The 15,421-nt window shown below is 35.8% G+C and overlaps 1 protein-coding gene across 1 annotated transcript; it reads right to left on the reverse strand.

Annotated features, from left to right (window-relative positions):
• Nucleotides 1-10,311: 10,311 nt before the first annotated feature.
• On the reverse strand, nucleotides 10,312-14,758 carry LOC110777829 (cysteine-rich receptor-like protein kinase 44). The gene is made up of 7 exons (XM_021982415.2): nucleotides 13,894-14,758; nucleotides 13,110-13,241; nucleotides 12,900-13,030; nucleotides 11,538-11,748; nucleotides 11,221-11,458; nucleotides 10,980-11,130; nucleotides 10,312-10,830 (listed from the first exon to the last, which is right to left on the reverse strand). Exons 1-7 carry the CDS (start codon nucleotides 14,738-14,740, stop codon nucleotides 10,531-10,533), a joined length of 2,010 nt encoding a protein of 669 aa, XP_021838107.2. The 5' UTR covers nucleotides 14,741-14,758; the 3' UTR covers nucleotides 10,312-10,530.
• Nucleotides 14,759-15,421: the final 663 nt, after the last annotated feature.

Raw genomic sequence — 15,421 nt, forward strand, 5'->3', positions numbered from 1 at the left:
AGCAAAGTTATGGCATCTTAGGCTAGGTCACATGTGTTTTGGTAAAATAAAGATCATCAAGGGAATTGATGTTAAAGGTTGTTTAGCTGAGTATTTTTGTCAGATTTGTCCTCTAGCTAAACAATCTAGATTTTCTTTTTGAGTTAGTACTATTAAGACTACTAAACCATTTCAATTGTTACACATAGATGTGTGGGGACATTATTCTGTGTATGATTCATCTAGATGTAATCAATTTCTCACCATTGTTGATGACTATACTAGAATGACATGGACACACTTGATGAAATGGGGAACTGATTCTGTTCAGATTATGGCTCATTTCTTGCTTTATGTTGAGAATCATTTTGGTACTACAGTTAAGCAAATAAGGTTAGATAATGCTCTTGATTTGACAGAAGGAGACATGAAATCTCTTTTCTTAAGTAAGGGTATTTTACAACAAAAGAGTTGTAGCCACACTCCACAACAAAATGGTGTGGTTGAGAGAAAACATAAACACCTTCTTGAGACTGTCAGAGCATTGTCTTTTCAATCTAAGCTTCCTGACAGGTAATGGAGTGATTGTGTTCTCACTGCCACTTACTTAATCAATCGAATGCCCCTCAAAAGTATTCAGTTCTCTACCCCATATGAAAGACTATTTCACTCACCACCTGGTCTCTCTCACCTAAGGGTGTTTGGTTGCCTTTGCTACATTACAACCCCCAAAGTACAAAGGTCAAATTTTGACCCTAGAACAGATTCATGTGTACTTATTGGTTATCTTCCTCACCAGAAAGCCTACAAGGTTCTCAATTTTGTTACCAACAAAGTTGTAGTATCTAGAGATGTCACCTTCTATGAAAAATATTTCCCTTTTCATTTTTCCTCAACTCCATCCACTGATTACTCAACTAAATTCTTTCTCCCTATTGTTACTCCATTCTCCACAGAAGACTCTTCTTCTTCAAATACTATTCTTGATCCACTACAGACAGACCAACTCACTTTTTCTTCTCCCCCTCCTTCTCTTACATCCCTTTCACATAACATTTACCTTACTACTTCTTTTTCTTCTCCTAACACATCTGTTCCTATCAGAAGATCTACAAGAGCCACTAAAACTCCTTCTCATCTGAAGGATTTCATTTATCCAAAAATAACTAGGCATTGGTGCAATCTTGTTGCTTTTGATGATTTACGAGACAAGCACAAACTCCTTATTGCCGCACATTTGGAATGTATTGAACCTACTTCCTACAAGGAAGCTAGTGAGGATGCAAATTGGATAGAGGCTATGAACAAAGAACTCACAGCTCTGCAACACAACAAAACTTGGGATTTTGTTCCTAAAGGGAAGAAAACTATTGGTTGCAAATGGGTTTATAGAATAAAAAAGAATGCTGATGGCTCTATTGAAAGGTACAAAGCTAGACTTGTTGCTAAGGGATTTACCCAAAGATAAGGGATTGAATATCATGAAACCTTCTCTCCAGTGGTGAAAATGGCTACTGTCAGATGTTTGATCTCTCTAGCAGCACACAAAAACTGGAAACGTTTTCAATTGGATATCAATAATGCTTTTCTCCATGGCACTCTTGATGAAGAAGTGTACATGAAAGTTCTAGAGGGTGTTTCTCCACCTTCAGGTCATATTTGCAGATTAACTAAATCTCTTTATGGGCTAAAACAAGCCTTAAGGCAGTGGTTTGCAAGACTCCTTGATGAACTCAAATCTCAAGGTTTCACTCAATCAAAGAATGATTATTCTTTGTTCATCAACAATGATTCCCAGGATCTTACAGTGGTGGCTATTTATGTAGATGATATCATCATCACAGGTTTAAATGAAGCTAAGATCAATGCTCTCAAAGCTCACCTTCATCATACTTTCAGTATAAAGGATTTGGGGGTTCTCAACTTCTTTCTAGGAATTGAAGTTAGTCGCACCGATGAGGGCTATAGTCTTACTCAGAAGAAATACACTAAAGAACTTCTGGATGTTTGTGAACTTGATGTTTCCAAACCAACTGTTACTCCCTTTCCTCTCAATCTGAAACTTTCTTCTGATGGTGATCTCTATCCAAATCCAGAGTTATACAGGTGTTATGTGGGTAAGCTCAACTTCCTTACTCACACAAGACCTGTTTTAGCTTTTACAGTGCAGTCCTTAAGTCAGTTCATGCGCTCTCCTACAATACATCATGTTGATGCTCTTACTCACACCCTCGGATATGTCAATCACACTGCTGGCCAAGGTATATTACTTAGAGCTACAGACCAACTCACTCCATAAGCCTTCTCTGATTAAGATTGGGCTGCTTGCCCCACCACCAGAAGGTCAGTCACTAGTTATGTCCTTCTCCTAGGTCAATCTCCTATCAACTGGAAATCTAAAAAGCAATCTACTATTTCTAGAAGCTCTTCTGAGGTTGAATATCGTGCCATGTCTCAAGCTGCAAATGAAGTTACTTGGTTTGTTAGATTGTTGGAAGAGTTAGGTGTTACTGGTTTGAAGCATGTGTAACTTCACTGTCACAACCAGTCAGCATTGCACATTGCTAAAAAATCCTATCTTTCATGAGCGCACTAAACATATAGAAGTTGACTGTCACTTTACTAGGGACAAGGTTCTTGAAGGTCTTCTTCAACTTAGCTGCCACCCTACTCACCATCAGCTAGCTGATCTTTTCACTAAGATTCTACCAAGTGCCCATCATAAGAATCTTTCTAGCAAACTTGGAATGGTGAATATCTTCCCCACTCCTAGTTTGAGGGGGGGGGGGGGTGTTGGTTTACAGTCTTGCTCAAAGACTCGTGCAGCTCACACATTAACTGCCATACATATGCAGAAAGTAGCAAAGCAGGTAGCACAAGCAATGCAGTGATCTCATTACAAGCTTCTAGAAGACAGCAAGCTCAACAACCTTTCCTATATTCAAGGAAGTTTGTTAGAGAGTCAGTTACATGATCCAAGAGTATCAATCAACTAAGTTAGGTTTGGTGTACATATAGCTGTTTCTGATTGGTTTACAATGTCTATCTCGTTTCCTATTGGTCTAGACACCTCACTTGTATTGCTGTATATATATAGAATAGATGTTGTAATAATGTTATTCATTCAATAATAATTCAAATCATTCTTTCTCTCTCAATGGCTTAGCATTTCATTTCCTTTAATGGCCCGTTTGGATACCTAGATTTCATTTGTAATTTTAAATTTGGTCCAATTCACTTGTTTGGAAAACATTGGAATTTGGATTTGGACTTGGGCCAAATCCAACCTTTAATGAAATAAGTCCATTTTTATGAATTTGAAATTCCAGTTAACAGGTTGTCATTTCCAATTCCATGTTACTTCTTTGTTTCACAACTCTCTGCCCCTCTCTCTCTCTGTCTCTCTCCTCCTTCCCAATTTCCAACAAATTATTTTCTCTCTCCTCTCCCAAACACATGGCCCCCTCAACCACCACTCCACCGCCCCTCCACCACACTTCTTTCTTCTATTGCAATCAACCACCGCTTCACAACAACCACCTCCACCGTCGCCATCATGATGACCACCTCCATAATCACCCCATCCACCTTCGTAAGTGCCGCCTCCTCCCTGTGATCGCCGTCGGCATATTCTATGAGATAACCTTCTAGTAATTTCTCCATATTCCTCTCTCCTGTTCTTCACATAAGAGTTCATCAATTGTTTGCAATAGAATTTTTTCAATCATTTTTCAGTGAAATTTGTGAAAAGTTGAATTAATTTGATAAATACTCGTCTCGACAAGCTACTCTTGATGCTTCTGGTTTTGGTATTAGATTAGGAAATCAGGTTTATTCTCTTGGTTATTCTATCTTAGTAAAACTTGTTGCTGACTTAGAATCAGTTGCAATTGAATTTTTCAATTAATGTTTGGAAGAGAATCATAATGCAAGAAGCAAATCGATGAGTTTGTGGAAACAAGGGAAACAATGATAATACAGTAAAATTTCTTGGTTATTTTTGTTGGTCTTTATTTTTTTGGCAAGGATTTTGTTGTTATTAACTTGGATTATACAAGAAATAAATGATTCAAGTATTCAATTATGAAATTGGAATTAGGATTTGAAATGATCAATTTGAAATTCCTAGTTTATCCAAACATAGAATTTGGAATTGAATTTCTGTATTTGAAATACAGATTTGAAATGACTCATTTCAAATGAAATCACTAGTAGAAAAAACCCTTGTTGCAGCCCCCTTGTTGCAGCGTACATGTATTAATACGCTTCAACAACCAGGCGGTCAACGCGGGTCAAACCCTTTAAAGGGTTATTGGAGCGTAGAATTTAATTGTTCCATGCAATAAGCATTTTTGCAGGGGGCTTTTATTTGTTCGCTGCAATAGCCTCTATCCTGTTGCAGCGTACATCTCTTTGTTCGCTGCGACAGGTCAGTCTAAAATTAATTTGTTCCCTGTAACAGTCTCAAAAATTTACTCGCGTTCAAGGGACTTAATTTTATTTTTCATTTTCAAAATTTTCCATTCTTCCATTCTTCCCTCACCTCAGCTCTACAGGAAACACCGCCCTTCTTCTTCTTCTTCGATCTTCCTCTCAACTTTGTTCACCTTCCCATCTACATTGTTCATCTTCCTCTCTACTTTGTTCAACTCTGGGTTTTTTCTCTCTCCTCTGCTTCTCAGTCACTCTCCTCTACTCCTCTTATCTCGTGCGGTAGAAAAATATTTCGCAAGCAGACCTAACTTGCCGTAATTCAACCACGGACACCTAGGTTGCCGGGATTTCACAAGAAAACCTAGCACGACGGCACCATTCCCTTCTCTTGCCGGGATTTTGATTTGTAATTAAGTTTAAGAAATTAGGGTTTGTGAAGAATTTCGGGATTTGGGAGTTCGGGCGTTTCGTATCGGCGGCAAAGCACTACTTGGAACCACTCCACAGCAGCAGCGGAGTGACGGACGACAGCCCGCGGTGGTGGTTGACGGAGCTTGCTAGGTCTGTTTTTTATTTTTGTATTTTCAATTAAAATTACTAATTAAATTGTATTTGAATTATTTTGTGCAATTATGTTTTATACTTTGTAAATATAAATTGAAGAATCGAGAGCCTTGTGCACTGCGATTGTAGGTTGGTTTGATTTAGTTAATTGGAGTTGGCAAGTTAACCAAAGTATCAGTTTAGTGGTCAGTTGAGAAAATAATGAATTAAGCAATGGATTACCTAGTCTGGCTTTATGCTATGCAGGCTTTAAGTTAATAGACTGATGTCTGGTTGAATCATGAATCAATTTCGATTTAGTCATACTGATTATCCCTCTTTCTTGCCCTGTTTCTTGTTTTAGGATGATTGGTGAATGGTGGTTCCTTCAATGTCGAAATTAAAGCCATGGTTGCTGACATGCTAGACTTGCGTTTCGCGGATGATTCTTTTGATGTGGTTATTGAGAGAGGAACAATGCTAAGAACACCATTTCTAGTCTGAACTTCATTTTTTTTCTTTCGAAAGTGCAATTTGGCTTTTAATCTGCCAAGTTTGAATAAACTTGTGATTCAAGGATGTATTGTTCGTGGACAGTGGTGATCCGTGGAACTCAAAACCTGAAACCATAAGCAAGGTAACGACAATGCTTCAAGGCATCATCGGGTCTTGAAGCCAGATGGTATCTACATATCAATTTCTTTTGGGCAGGTAAATGCATTCGAAATTTTGTTTTCTGAGCTAGTGCATAAGTTTAAAAGGTTTGTCGTTTCTTCTCTTTACTGTTCCTTAACTTTCTGTTGTATGTTGCAGCCACACTTCAGGCGTCCGTTATTTGAAGCTCCTAATTTTACATGGTCTATAAAATGTAGTACCTTTGGTGATGGATTCCATTATTTCTTCTACACTATAAAGAAGGTTAGTTTAATTGCTTATGGTTGTATAAACACTACGTAGAAAGTATAAACTAGGTTAGATTTTAAGCCTGAGAACATGAACAACAATTACTAAAATAAAATCTTTATTGATTCCTATTATCTGCATTTTGAAATTGCTATTAAGTTGCAATTCGAAGTCGTACAAATTAAGTTGCAATTCGAAGTCGTACAAAACGACATTTTCGCTCCCAACTATGAACTAAAGAACCTAAGCACTCATTCTAAACTTACTAAATGTTTTATATGCTTAGTTTTAACTTTCTAGGACTCATTCCAATCCATTTATTCACATTTAAGGCTCATTGTGTCTTTATAGGTCATATTTAGGCTAAAATGACATTTTCGTTCCCAACGTTAAACTAAAGAACCTAAGGACTCATTTTAAACTTATTATATGATTAATATGCTTAGTTTTAAGTTTCTAAGACTTATTATAATCTACTTATACATATTTAAAGCTTGTTTGATCGTTATAGGACATATTTAGGCTAAAACAACATTTTCGCTCCCAACTTTGAACTAAAGAACCTAAGGACTCATTTTAAATCTTTTACATGATTAATGTGCTTAGTTTTAAATTGAAACTTTTGATTGAATTTCCCTCTATGTTAACCTACTTCTTAGAGACTTATAGACCACTATATTTCTCACACTATCTTTTAGGGAAGTACCTTAATCTCCTCTTTCAGCCGCATCCAAGTAAATATTCCCAAGTTCAAATTGAGTTGGTCACCATAATGACATATGCCTTCGTATGATATTCATATTTGCTGCTTATCTTTATATACTGACAATACTTCAAACATTGTTACCCATCTAGGATGAGATCTGAAACTCAAAAGTAACCACAAAAGTTCCCCTAAGTTAATTTTTTATTCTTCTTCTGCACCTGCTTAGAAGACTGCAGTATTGAAAAACGTTTTATTTGGCTGCATATGATAATGTATTCTCGTCTGAAAATTATGTATTATGCTTTCTGTTGATTGGATATTGGATGGAGCTTCATATATACTGGGTTTTAGGGAGAAAAACGTGATAGTACAAAAATAGTATCTAGCGGATGTAAACTAGTTGTTGCCTGTTTTGCTGCCCTCTTCCATAAATTAAGACAATAATAATATCTTCATTTACTGTCTGGGTTTTTTCTGCAACTAATAAAATATTTCCATCTTCTGATTTAGTCCATTGAGTGAGAGTGCGGGTACTGTTGGTGCTGGAGTAGTAGTGCCCGCTGAACATTCTGGACATATGCCAATGGCTGAGGTCTTCAAGCTTTCTGTTTCCAGCTTCAAAGTCCATAATTGGAGCCTTTTTAACCCTTAAGGATGTTATTCTTGGTAAATAACAGTGGTGCACCCTAGTTTGGTAGACGATCGAGGTACTCTAATCATATATATCCCTCAAGTAATTTGTTCAATGTAGAATTTCCCTACCAGAAAGTTAATACTTGAATTTGTCAATGATTTACTTCACCTCTTGTATTACAAACTTCTCCATGATAAAAACAAATAAATAGTGATATGTCTGTTACAGATATTGTTTGTCAAGCATTAAATGGAATCAAGATGGGTGATAAACCCCTTACTGTTCGGCGTGCTAACCAGGGTACTTAACAACCAAAGCCAGAGCAAGAGAGTGTATATATGCATGCCCAACAGCAGATTGCATTGCAGGTTATATATATTGTCCATATTCTATTTGCCACTGTCGTGTTTGAGACCTTGCTAATATTTTTCGCACTTTATCTTCTGTACTCTGTAGTGCCACCAAAGAAGCTTATTTTACAGGTTCTAAGCTAGCTCATACAAGCACAAGCTAGTCATGATTGCACTTGATAACAGCCTTAGGTTCCTAGCCAAGCTAAACCTGTAATTAGCCAACACAGATTTCAAGCAACTTACTCATTTCTAACCTTTTACTTACTGATGTAATGTCTCTTATGCAGTCGTTCGTGCTGTTTTGGACGTATCCTTTCCCCAACTTTGATTCATCTTCCACTTGGTTAGTAGATCTGTTTTTTATTTCTACTTTTGCATGCATAATTCTGGTCGATTGCAGAATTCAGAGTTTGGTTCCCGTGTCCTTTGCTCTCCATCTTATTGTGAGTCGACACTCTATCTTAATACATCCATGTCTATCCCACTATGCTTTTACTACACACATCCCAACAACTGGTAAACAATCTATATGCCCACCTTAGTTTAAGAGGTATAATTTAAGAAAACTTGTGTTGACACCAGAAATATTAGTGCATTGTAGACAAGGTGATATGCATAAATCAGAATAGAATCAGTTAATGCTGAGAAAGATGGGAAACTCTTCATTCCAATCTATTTAAGGCACATTTAAGGCAATTATAAGCATTGTATTCCTTTTCACTTTGTCCGTACTTCTCATAAGCACTATTTATAGAAGAACAAAAAAGTGAAAAACAATATGAAGCTATTAAAGTGAAGTACATAACTGAAACATATGAGCTAATTCATCTTATACTTCAGGCCACCTAAGAACCTAAGGACTTTCGTTCCAATTTTAACCTAAATAACCTAGGGACTCATTTCAAACTTATTACATGAATAATATGCTTAGTTTTAAGTTTCAATACTCGTTCCAATCTATTTATGCATATTTAAGGATCATTGGATCGTTATAGGTCATATTTAGGCTAAAATGACATTTCCGCTCCCAACTTTGAACTAACGAACTTAAGAACTCATTTCAAACTTACTACATGATTCATATTATTAGTTTTAACTTTTCAAGACTCAATCCAATCTATTTATGCACATTTGAGACTTGTTTGACCATTATAGGTCATATTTAGGCTAAAATGACATTTTCGCTCACAACTTTGAACTAACGAACCTAAGGACTCATTTTAAACCCTTTACATGATTAATATGCTTATTTTAAGTTTCCAAGACTCTTTCAAATCTATTTATGCACATTTGAGACTTGTTTGGCCATTATAGGTAATATTTAGGCTAACTTTTAAGTTTCCAATGACATTTTCAGTCCCAACTTTAAACTAACGAACCTAAAAACTTATTTCAAACTTACTACATGATTCATAAGATTATTTTGAACTTTTCAAGACTCAATCCAATCTATTTATGCACATTTGAGACTTATTTGACCGTTATAGTTCACATTTTCGTTCCCAACTTTGAACTAACGAACTTAAGAACTCATTTCAAACTTATTACATGATTCATATGATTAGTTTGTCCGTTATAGGTCATATTTAGGCTAAAATGAGGCATTTTCGCTCCCAACTATGAACTAAAGTACCTAAACACTCATTTTAAACCAATTACATGATTAATATGCTTAGTTTTAAGTTTCCAAGTCTCATTCCAATCTATTTACGCACATTTAAGGCTAAAATGATATTCTCGCTCCCAACTTTGAACTAACGAACCTAAGAACTCATTTCAAATTCATTACACGATTCATATGCTTAGTTTTAAGTTTTTAAAACGCATTCCAATCTATTTATGCACATTTAAGGTTTATTGGGTCGTTATAGGTCATTATTTAATTTGCATTTAATTTAATCTTTTGTTTAATTGAAATTTCTGCTTTTGTGAATGTCTATACTCCGAGGAATGCGCCTTATGCTAGTGAGGAAATTGATGTGGTTCGTGAGCAATGGGCTAAGTTTTTTACCAGCTAGGAAGTATTTATTATTTAATTTGTCTGAGCGCGCTTGATCGAGTTGGTTTAGATGTCATAGAACAATCTTTTATATTAAAATGTATGCGTACGTTGAAATTGGAACGTATATATATTTAAATGTATGTGGTACGTGCACTTTGATTTTGGAATATATACAAAACAACAGTTATTGTTTTTTATATTTGTTGTACAGGTTGCGATATTCTATTATTGTTGTGACAGGTTTCTATATTTGGTGCAAGGCACTCTAGGTATCCCTAAACAAAACTAAAATTTTCCCGCCAAAAGTGCTTTGTTGCAGCGTACATATATATGTGTACGCTGCAACAAGGGTGTAAAATTTGGCAAAATTTCAGACTTGTTGCAGCGTACAAATAGATGTACCCTGCAACATGTGGGGTCTTTTACAGCGTACATGAATTTGTACGCTGTAACAAGTCAAGATTTTGGCCAAATTTTTAAGACTTGTTACAGCGTAAATGTATATGTACGCTGTAAAAAAGTACTTTTTTCAGCGAACATTGTACGCTGCAACAAGTCTAGACTTGTTGCAGGCCCCCCAGTCTACTAGTGAATGGTTGTATCCAAACACTACCTAAAGGTTTTCATGCTAGTTCATGAAAACTAACAAAAAGGATAGCAGAGAGCCATATGAGAACCAGGGAATTCAAGAGCGATATACTTCATGTGGGATTAATCTTAATAAAAATATAAAATTAACTATTTAATCATTTTTAAATGATATTTTTACATAATTAAAGGTATTCAGGATCAAATTTGTATATTAGCCAATGGTTCTATCGAGAAACAAAGAAGTACATGATATACTAGCTTGGTACCACGTAGTATTATACTATTACACAGTTACTATTTGTATAGTAACGAAGAGTGTAAAGATCATTTTGAAACGGATGTAGTACGATATATTGTTGGTTTTTTTCAGAACAAGGTGAATGCATTACCGAGGATCAAGCTCAGATAGAGTGACCTCGTTTAGTGTTGGTACATTGAGTGAGTGATCTGATTCAGTACTGTCGTGATGCAGAAGAAACGCAGGCCGTGAAGGCACCGGAGGAGCAATGTCGTGATTGTTTAACAGAAGAACAACTAAGGACATGATAGGTCTATGATTTGTATTTTCTTGTACGCACAACAACCCAATATTAATGCATCTCAGCACTTGAGTAGTAGTTACAGTTGACGACATTGTTGAATCTACAATTCTTAAGGGGGTTCCTTCTAGCCAATTTCTCCATGCCTGCATATGTGTAACATCACGCACGTAAATAAATGAATATGAAAAATCAATTGTTAAAGTTGTACATCGATCGACAAGATAGTGTAGAAATTGTATTGTTGATAGCTAAAAGATTAAAAGTGGAATTTTGATCGACAATCGGTACTTACGAAACTGAGAAGACCTTCTCCGGTCCCTTCATTGTAATAGCTGGTCACCCTTAAGCCACTTATGATTTCCAAGAGTAACACTCCAAAACCGTAAACATCTGACTTAATGGAGAAGTGTCCATGTTGCACATACTCAGGCGGCATGTATCCACTGCACACTCATAGCAATGGAATATAAGAGTTAATTTATGGTTAGTAATTAATTGAATCCATAATTGCGTAAATAATAATAAAATATTACAAGGTGCCGCATATTTTGCGTGTATCTTCATGAGTTTGGTCTACACCAAAAAGCCTCGCCATGCCGAAATCTGATATCTTCGGGTTCATTTCTGAGTCTAGAAGTATATTGCCCGCTTTTAGGTCACGGTGGACAACCAACAATTGAGATTCTTCATGTAGATAAAGCAATCCTCGAGCAATGCCTTCTATTATTTTGTAGCGAGTTTGCCAATCTAGTTTTGCGCGCTTGATCACATCTACAAACAAACAAATTTTAGTAAGGTTTTGATAAGCAAAGTGGAGTATTTTGATGAGCAAATAAAAGTCAAAACTTACCAAATAGAAAACAGTCCAAACTTTTATTTGGTAGAAGCTCATAAATTAGAAGTCTTTCATCTCCTTCATAGCAATAACCTACGAATCTGACCAAATTCTTATGTCGAAGCCTCGCTACGAGAACAGCCTCATTATTAAACTCTTCTGCACCGTGCCCGGAATGTTTAGTCAGCCTTTTGATTGCTAATGTTTGACCAGTGGGAAATACGCCCTGAACTTATATTCAACAGTCAGAAAACTCAATCACACTACTAGCTCTTCCTATACTATACTCCCTCCATTCCTAAATGTTCTTCCCGTTTCTATTTCGGGCGTTCCTATATGTTTTTCCTATTTCTATTTTTGGACATGACTTTTTACCATAAATTTCCCCACCATCCCTTATTTAATTCATTCACATTTCCCTATTCACCCACCCAACCCTACTTTTATGATTTTTTTATTACTTTATTAAAAATATTTTCTCTCTCCTTCATTTCTTTATTACTTTCCTTTACTACTTTATTACTTTCTCTTACATTCAACCATTACTCTTACACTCAATCATTATAAGATTCTCAAATGAGAAGAACATAAAGGAACACAGGGAGTACTATTTTACTATTTGTATATTCAACCGTCAGAAAACTCAATCCGTTTCACATTGACTTTCTATACTATTTTACTATTTGTATACGGAGTACTAATTTTGACAACCAGTATATCTAATTACATATTAATAAATATTTATTCTGACAACCAGTATATGTAATTAGATATTAATTAGGCTAGTTGTTGTTAGCGATAAAGATTGTCATATCAAGATAATACGAAGTGTTAGCTAGTTATTCCCTCCGTATTTATTTAAGAGATACACTTGGCCGGGCACGGGTATTAAGAAGAAGAATTGAATGAAATAAAATAATAAAGCAAGTGGGATTGGTTAGATATTTTAATAAGTAATAAGTAGAGACCATGTCATTTTGGTGGGTGGAAGGTGGAGTGGGTTAATGAAATTATTTGTTTAATAGGATGGTGGGTCATAGGGTAAATTAGATGTATTATTTAATTAGATGTTGGGGTTGATAAGTTACTAAAAATGGCAAGTGTATCTCTTAAATAAATACGGCCGGAAAAGACAAGTGTATCCCTTAAATAAATACGGAGTGAGTACTTCTTCCGTATCATTTTTTCACTGTTGTGTAAGAAAAAACATAGTCAAATGAGATCTTGTTAAATTCGTATTAATGCAAGTATTCCAAATATCAACTTTTTATAATTTTTACTTATAAAAATTTAGAGATATTATGTTCAAATAGTCAGATGAAGTATTTGAGAAGAATTTATCCTTAAAAGATGTAGCAAAGATTTTGCGGCACGTACCTTGTAAACTACGCCAAATCCACCCCGGCCAAGCTTGTTAGCATCGTTAAAGTTCCCTGTAGCGCTTTTAATTGTGTTAAAATCCATTTTTAGAGACTCGGGATTTCTTATCATATCATCTCCCGCTCCAGCTTCAAGAATTCCAAAAATGAGTTAGTAATGTCTAGCCGAATAAAAAACACCATGATTTTGCCAACCATTTTTAATTACCTATAACACTCTTCCGCCCCTTTTTCCTCCACAAGTAGTAGCAACCAAAGAGTGCGACAAGTAGTAGCAGGCATGTAACAACGAGGGAAACTACAACGATGATCAAGAATTTAAACTTCTTATTTTTTGTTCCTGCAAAATCATAAACAAAAGGTGATCAACTTTCAAATTCATTCATTTGTGTTGGATGTAGATTCACATAGGAATTTCTATTTATAGGAAGTTATATCTCTTTTTAACTTCTAGAAAATAGCTCTTCTTTGGGAATTGTAGGAATTTTGAATTTCCATGTCAAATAATGTCTATCAAACAAGGCCCTAATAACCAATTGCATGTTACTTCAGTGGTCTTAATAACCAATTGTCTGTTGGTTCAGTGGTAATTGAGGGTGAACTTGATAAGGAGGACCTTGAGTTCGATCCTCGCAACAATAATTGGGAGTGGACTGAAACCTATCCACCCATAATTCACCCCGACTCCGAATTATCCATAAGGGTGAACTAACTGGTAACACAACAAAAAAAAACAAACCCTAAAGTAGTACTCCCTCCGAATTAAATGTTTATCCCATTTCACTTTGGCACATATGCCAATGCGTATTTTACATCGTTAATATCTCTAACTAAGTGTTATTAAAAATTATAAAACTTTCATATACGAACCAAACAAGACCTCATATTATGACTATATTTTTTCTTATATATTGGTAGTAATTCAAGAGATTCTCTTTCCTATTGAATATATAGTGTCAAAATTACAAAATATTTAGATTCGGAGAGAGTACCTTTTTTCCTTTTGACGGAGGAAGGTGGTAGAGAAGTGGGTACCGATGAAGGTGATCGCGATGGGCGGTCCAAGGGCTTCAAAGTCTCCAAGGAATTCAGATAAGTAGCATTATAGAAGTGATAATCCTCCATCCGAATTTTGCAGCTGGTATAAAACACTCTGTTGGTCTGCCCAAAGAGTTGAGTGAGAGCAAAATATATAGCTTGGTCAAGGCAGTAATAGCAATCAGAGTACTCCAAATCTGGAGTGCATTGGGCGAATGCGTAAATAGCATAGGAGCTAGTGATATTAGCTTTTCCTGCTGCATATTTACGACTAGAATCTCCAGATGCCGCCTTATTTTGTAACTTAGCTAGCAAAGTTGCAGCAGTTTGGTTGAACTTCCCTTTGTCTCTGAAACGAGAATCATCTTGAAAGTGGAACCAAGGACCGAATTCCAATTTCCTGAAAATGTAACGATTAGAGTACCTGAACATACACGTCTCATACCATCCGATGGCATCTTTTTGGTTTGGACATCCTAGGACAAGTGCACTTGCTGCTTGACTGAGGCACTTGTGGCAATCATCTGCGGAGATGTCTATATTACATAGGCCGATCCCGTTAACTATGTCTAAATTTTTGCCAAACGACAAGTTGTAGAACCCATAGTCGATTTTTGTATCGGATGTTATGGTAGAAATAAGGTTATCAAGGTTTTTTTTAAATATACTATTTCTAGTGTAGTTTCCGAATGTGTCTTGACAGACATACGAGTTGAAACCGGGTTGGGAGGCTATAGGTACAATTTGGGAAAGGGCCAAAATAATTACTGCTATTGTGTTTAGTTTGTTGATAGAGTACATCGTTTGGAAATTGGAATTGTGGGTACTTCTAACAATACCAAATCATCTAATATATAATAACTTCTATCAGAATTGTATACACTTGACTAGGACACATTCAACACTTCTACGTTTATGAGACCATTTGTTACGTTTAAGTCTTTAACCACTATTTTGTTTGGAAATTGCCAAGTCAAAATTGTGAGTGTAGGATGGAAAACAAGCAACTACTAAACGCTCGTAGTTGATGCTCTGATAGGTTAATAAACAGATAAGAATTAAGCTTCATTAGGACAACTCGTCTCTGGTAAGAGTTGACTACTTGACTATATATAAGCCCAAAGTATTTCATTTAATAATCAACTAGTATGTGGCCCGGGCGATATCTCGGTTGCTACATTGAATAGTTAAAATTTTAGTTTTTTCTTGAGCTCAATATTTGAAAAAAAATCCATGTATACCATAAAGTGAAAAACATCCATTAAATTCATCAACTACACGGATACAATACATCATTTTGCCAAATAATTTTTCAATTAGATCATCTTACAATTTGTACAATTTATTTTTGAGTGGAATTATGTGCTTCAAATTAACAAACACCAAATTAGATATATGCAACCATGCAAGGCATTTCTATAGTTGATGCTTATGAGACTTATGACATCATGTTTCCTCATGGTTGTCCTAATAATTTTAATT

The sequence above is a fragment of the Spinacia oleracea genome, chromosome 1 (genome assembly GCF_020520425.1).
Source record: "Spinacia oleracea cultivar Varoflay chromosome 1, BTI_SOV_V1, whole genome shotgun sequence".
In the NCBI taxonomy this organism is placed as follows: Eukaryota; Viridiplantae; Streptophyta; class Magnoliopsida; order Caryophyllales; family Amaranthaceae; genus Spinacia; species Spinacia oleracea.

Coding starts and splice junctions, on each gene's coding strand:
- LOC110777829 (XM_021982415.2), bottom strand. CDS start 14,740: ATGTACTCTATCAACAAACTAAACACAATAGCAGTAATTATTTTGGCC. Junction 13,031..13,109: donor GGGGCGGAAGAGTGTTATAG/GTAATTAAAAAT, acceptor GAATTCTTGAAG/CTGGAGCGGGAGATGATATG. Junction 11,749..12,899: donor GATTTGGCGTAGTTTACAAG/GTACGTGCCGCA, acceptor ATATAAGTTCAG/GGCGTATTTCCCACTGGTCA.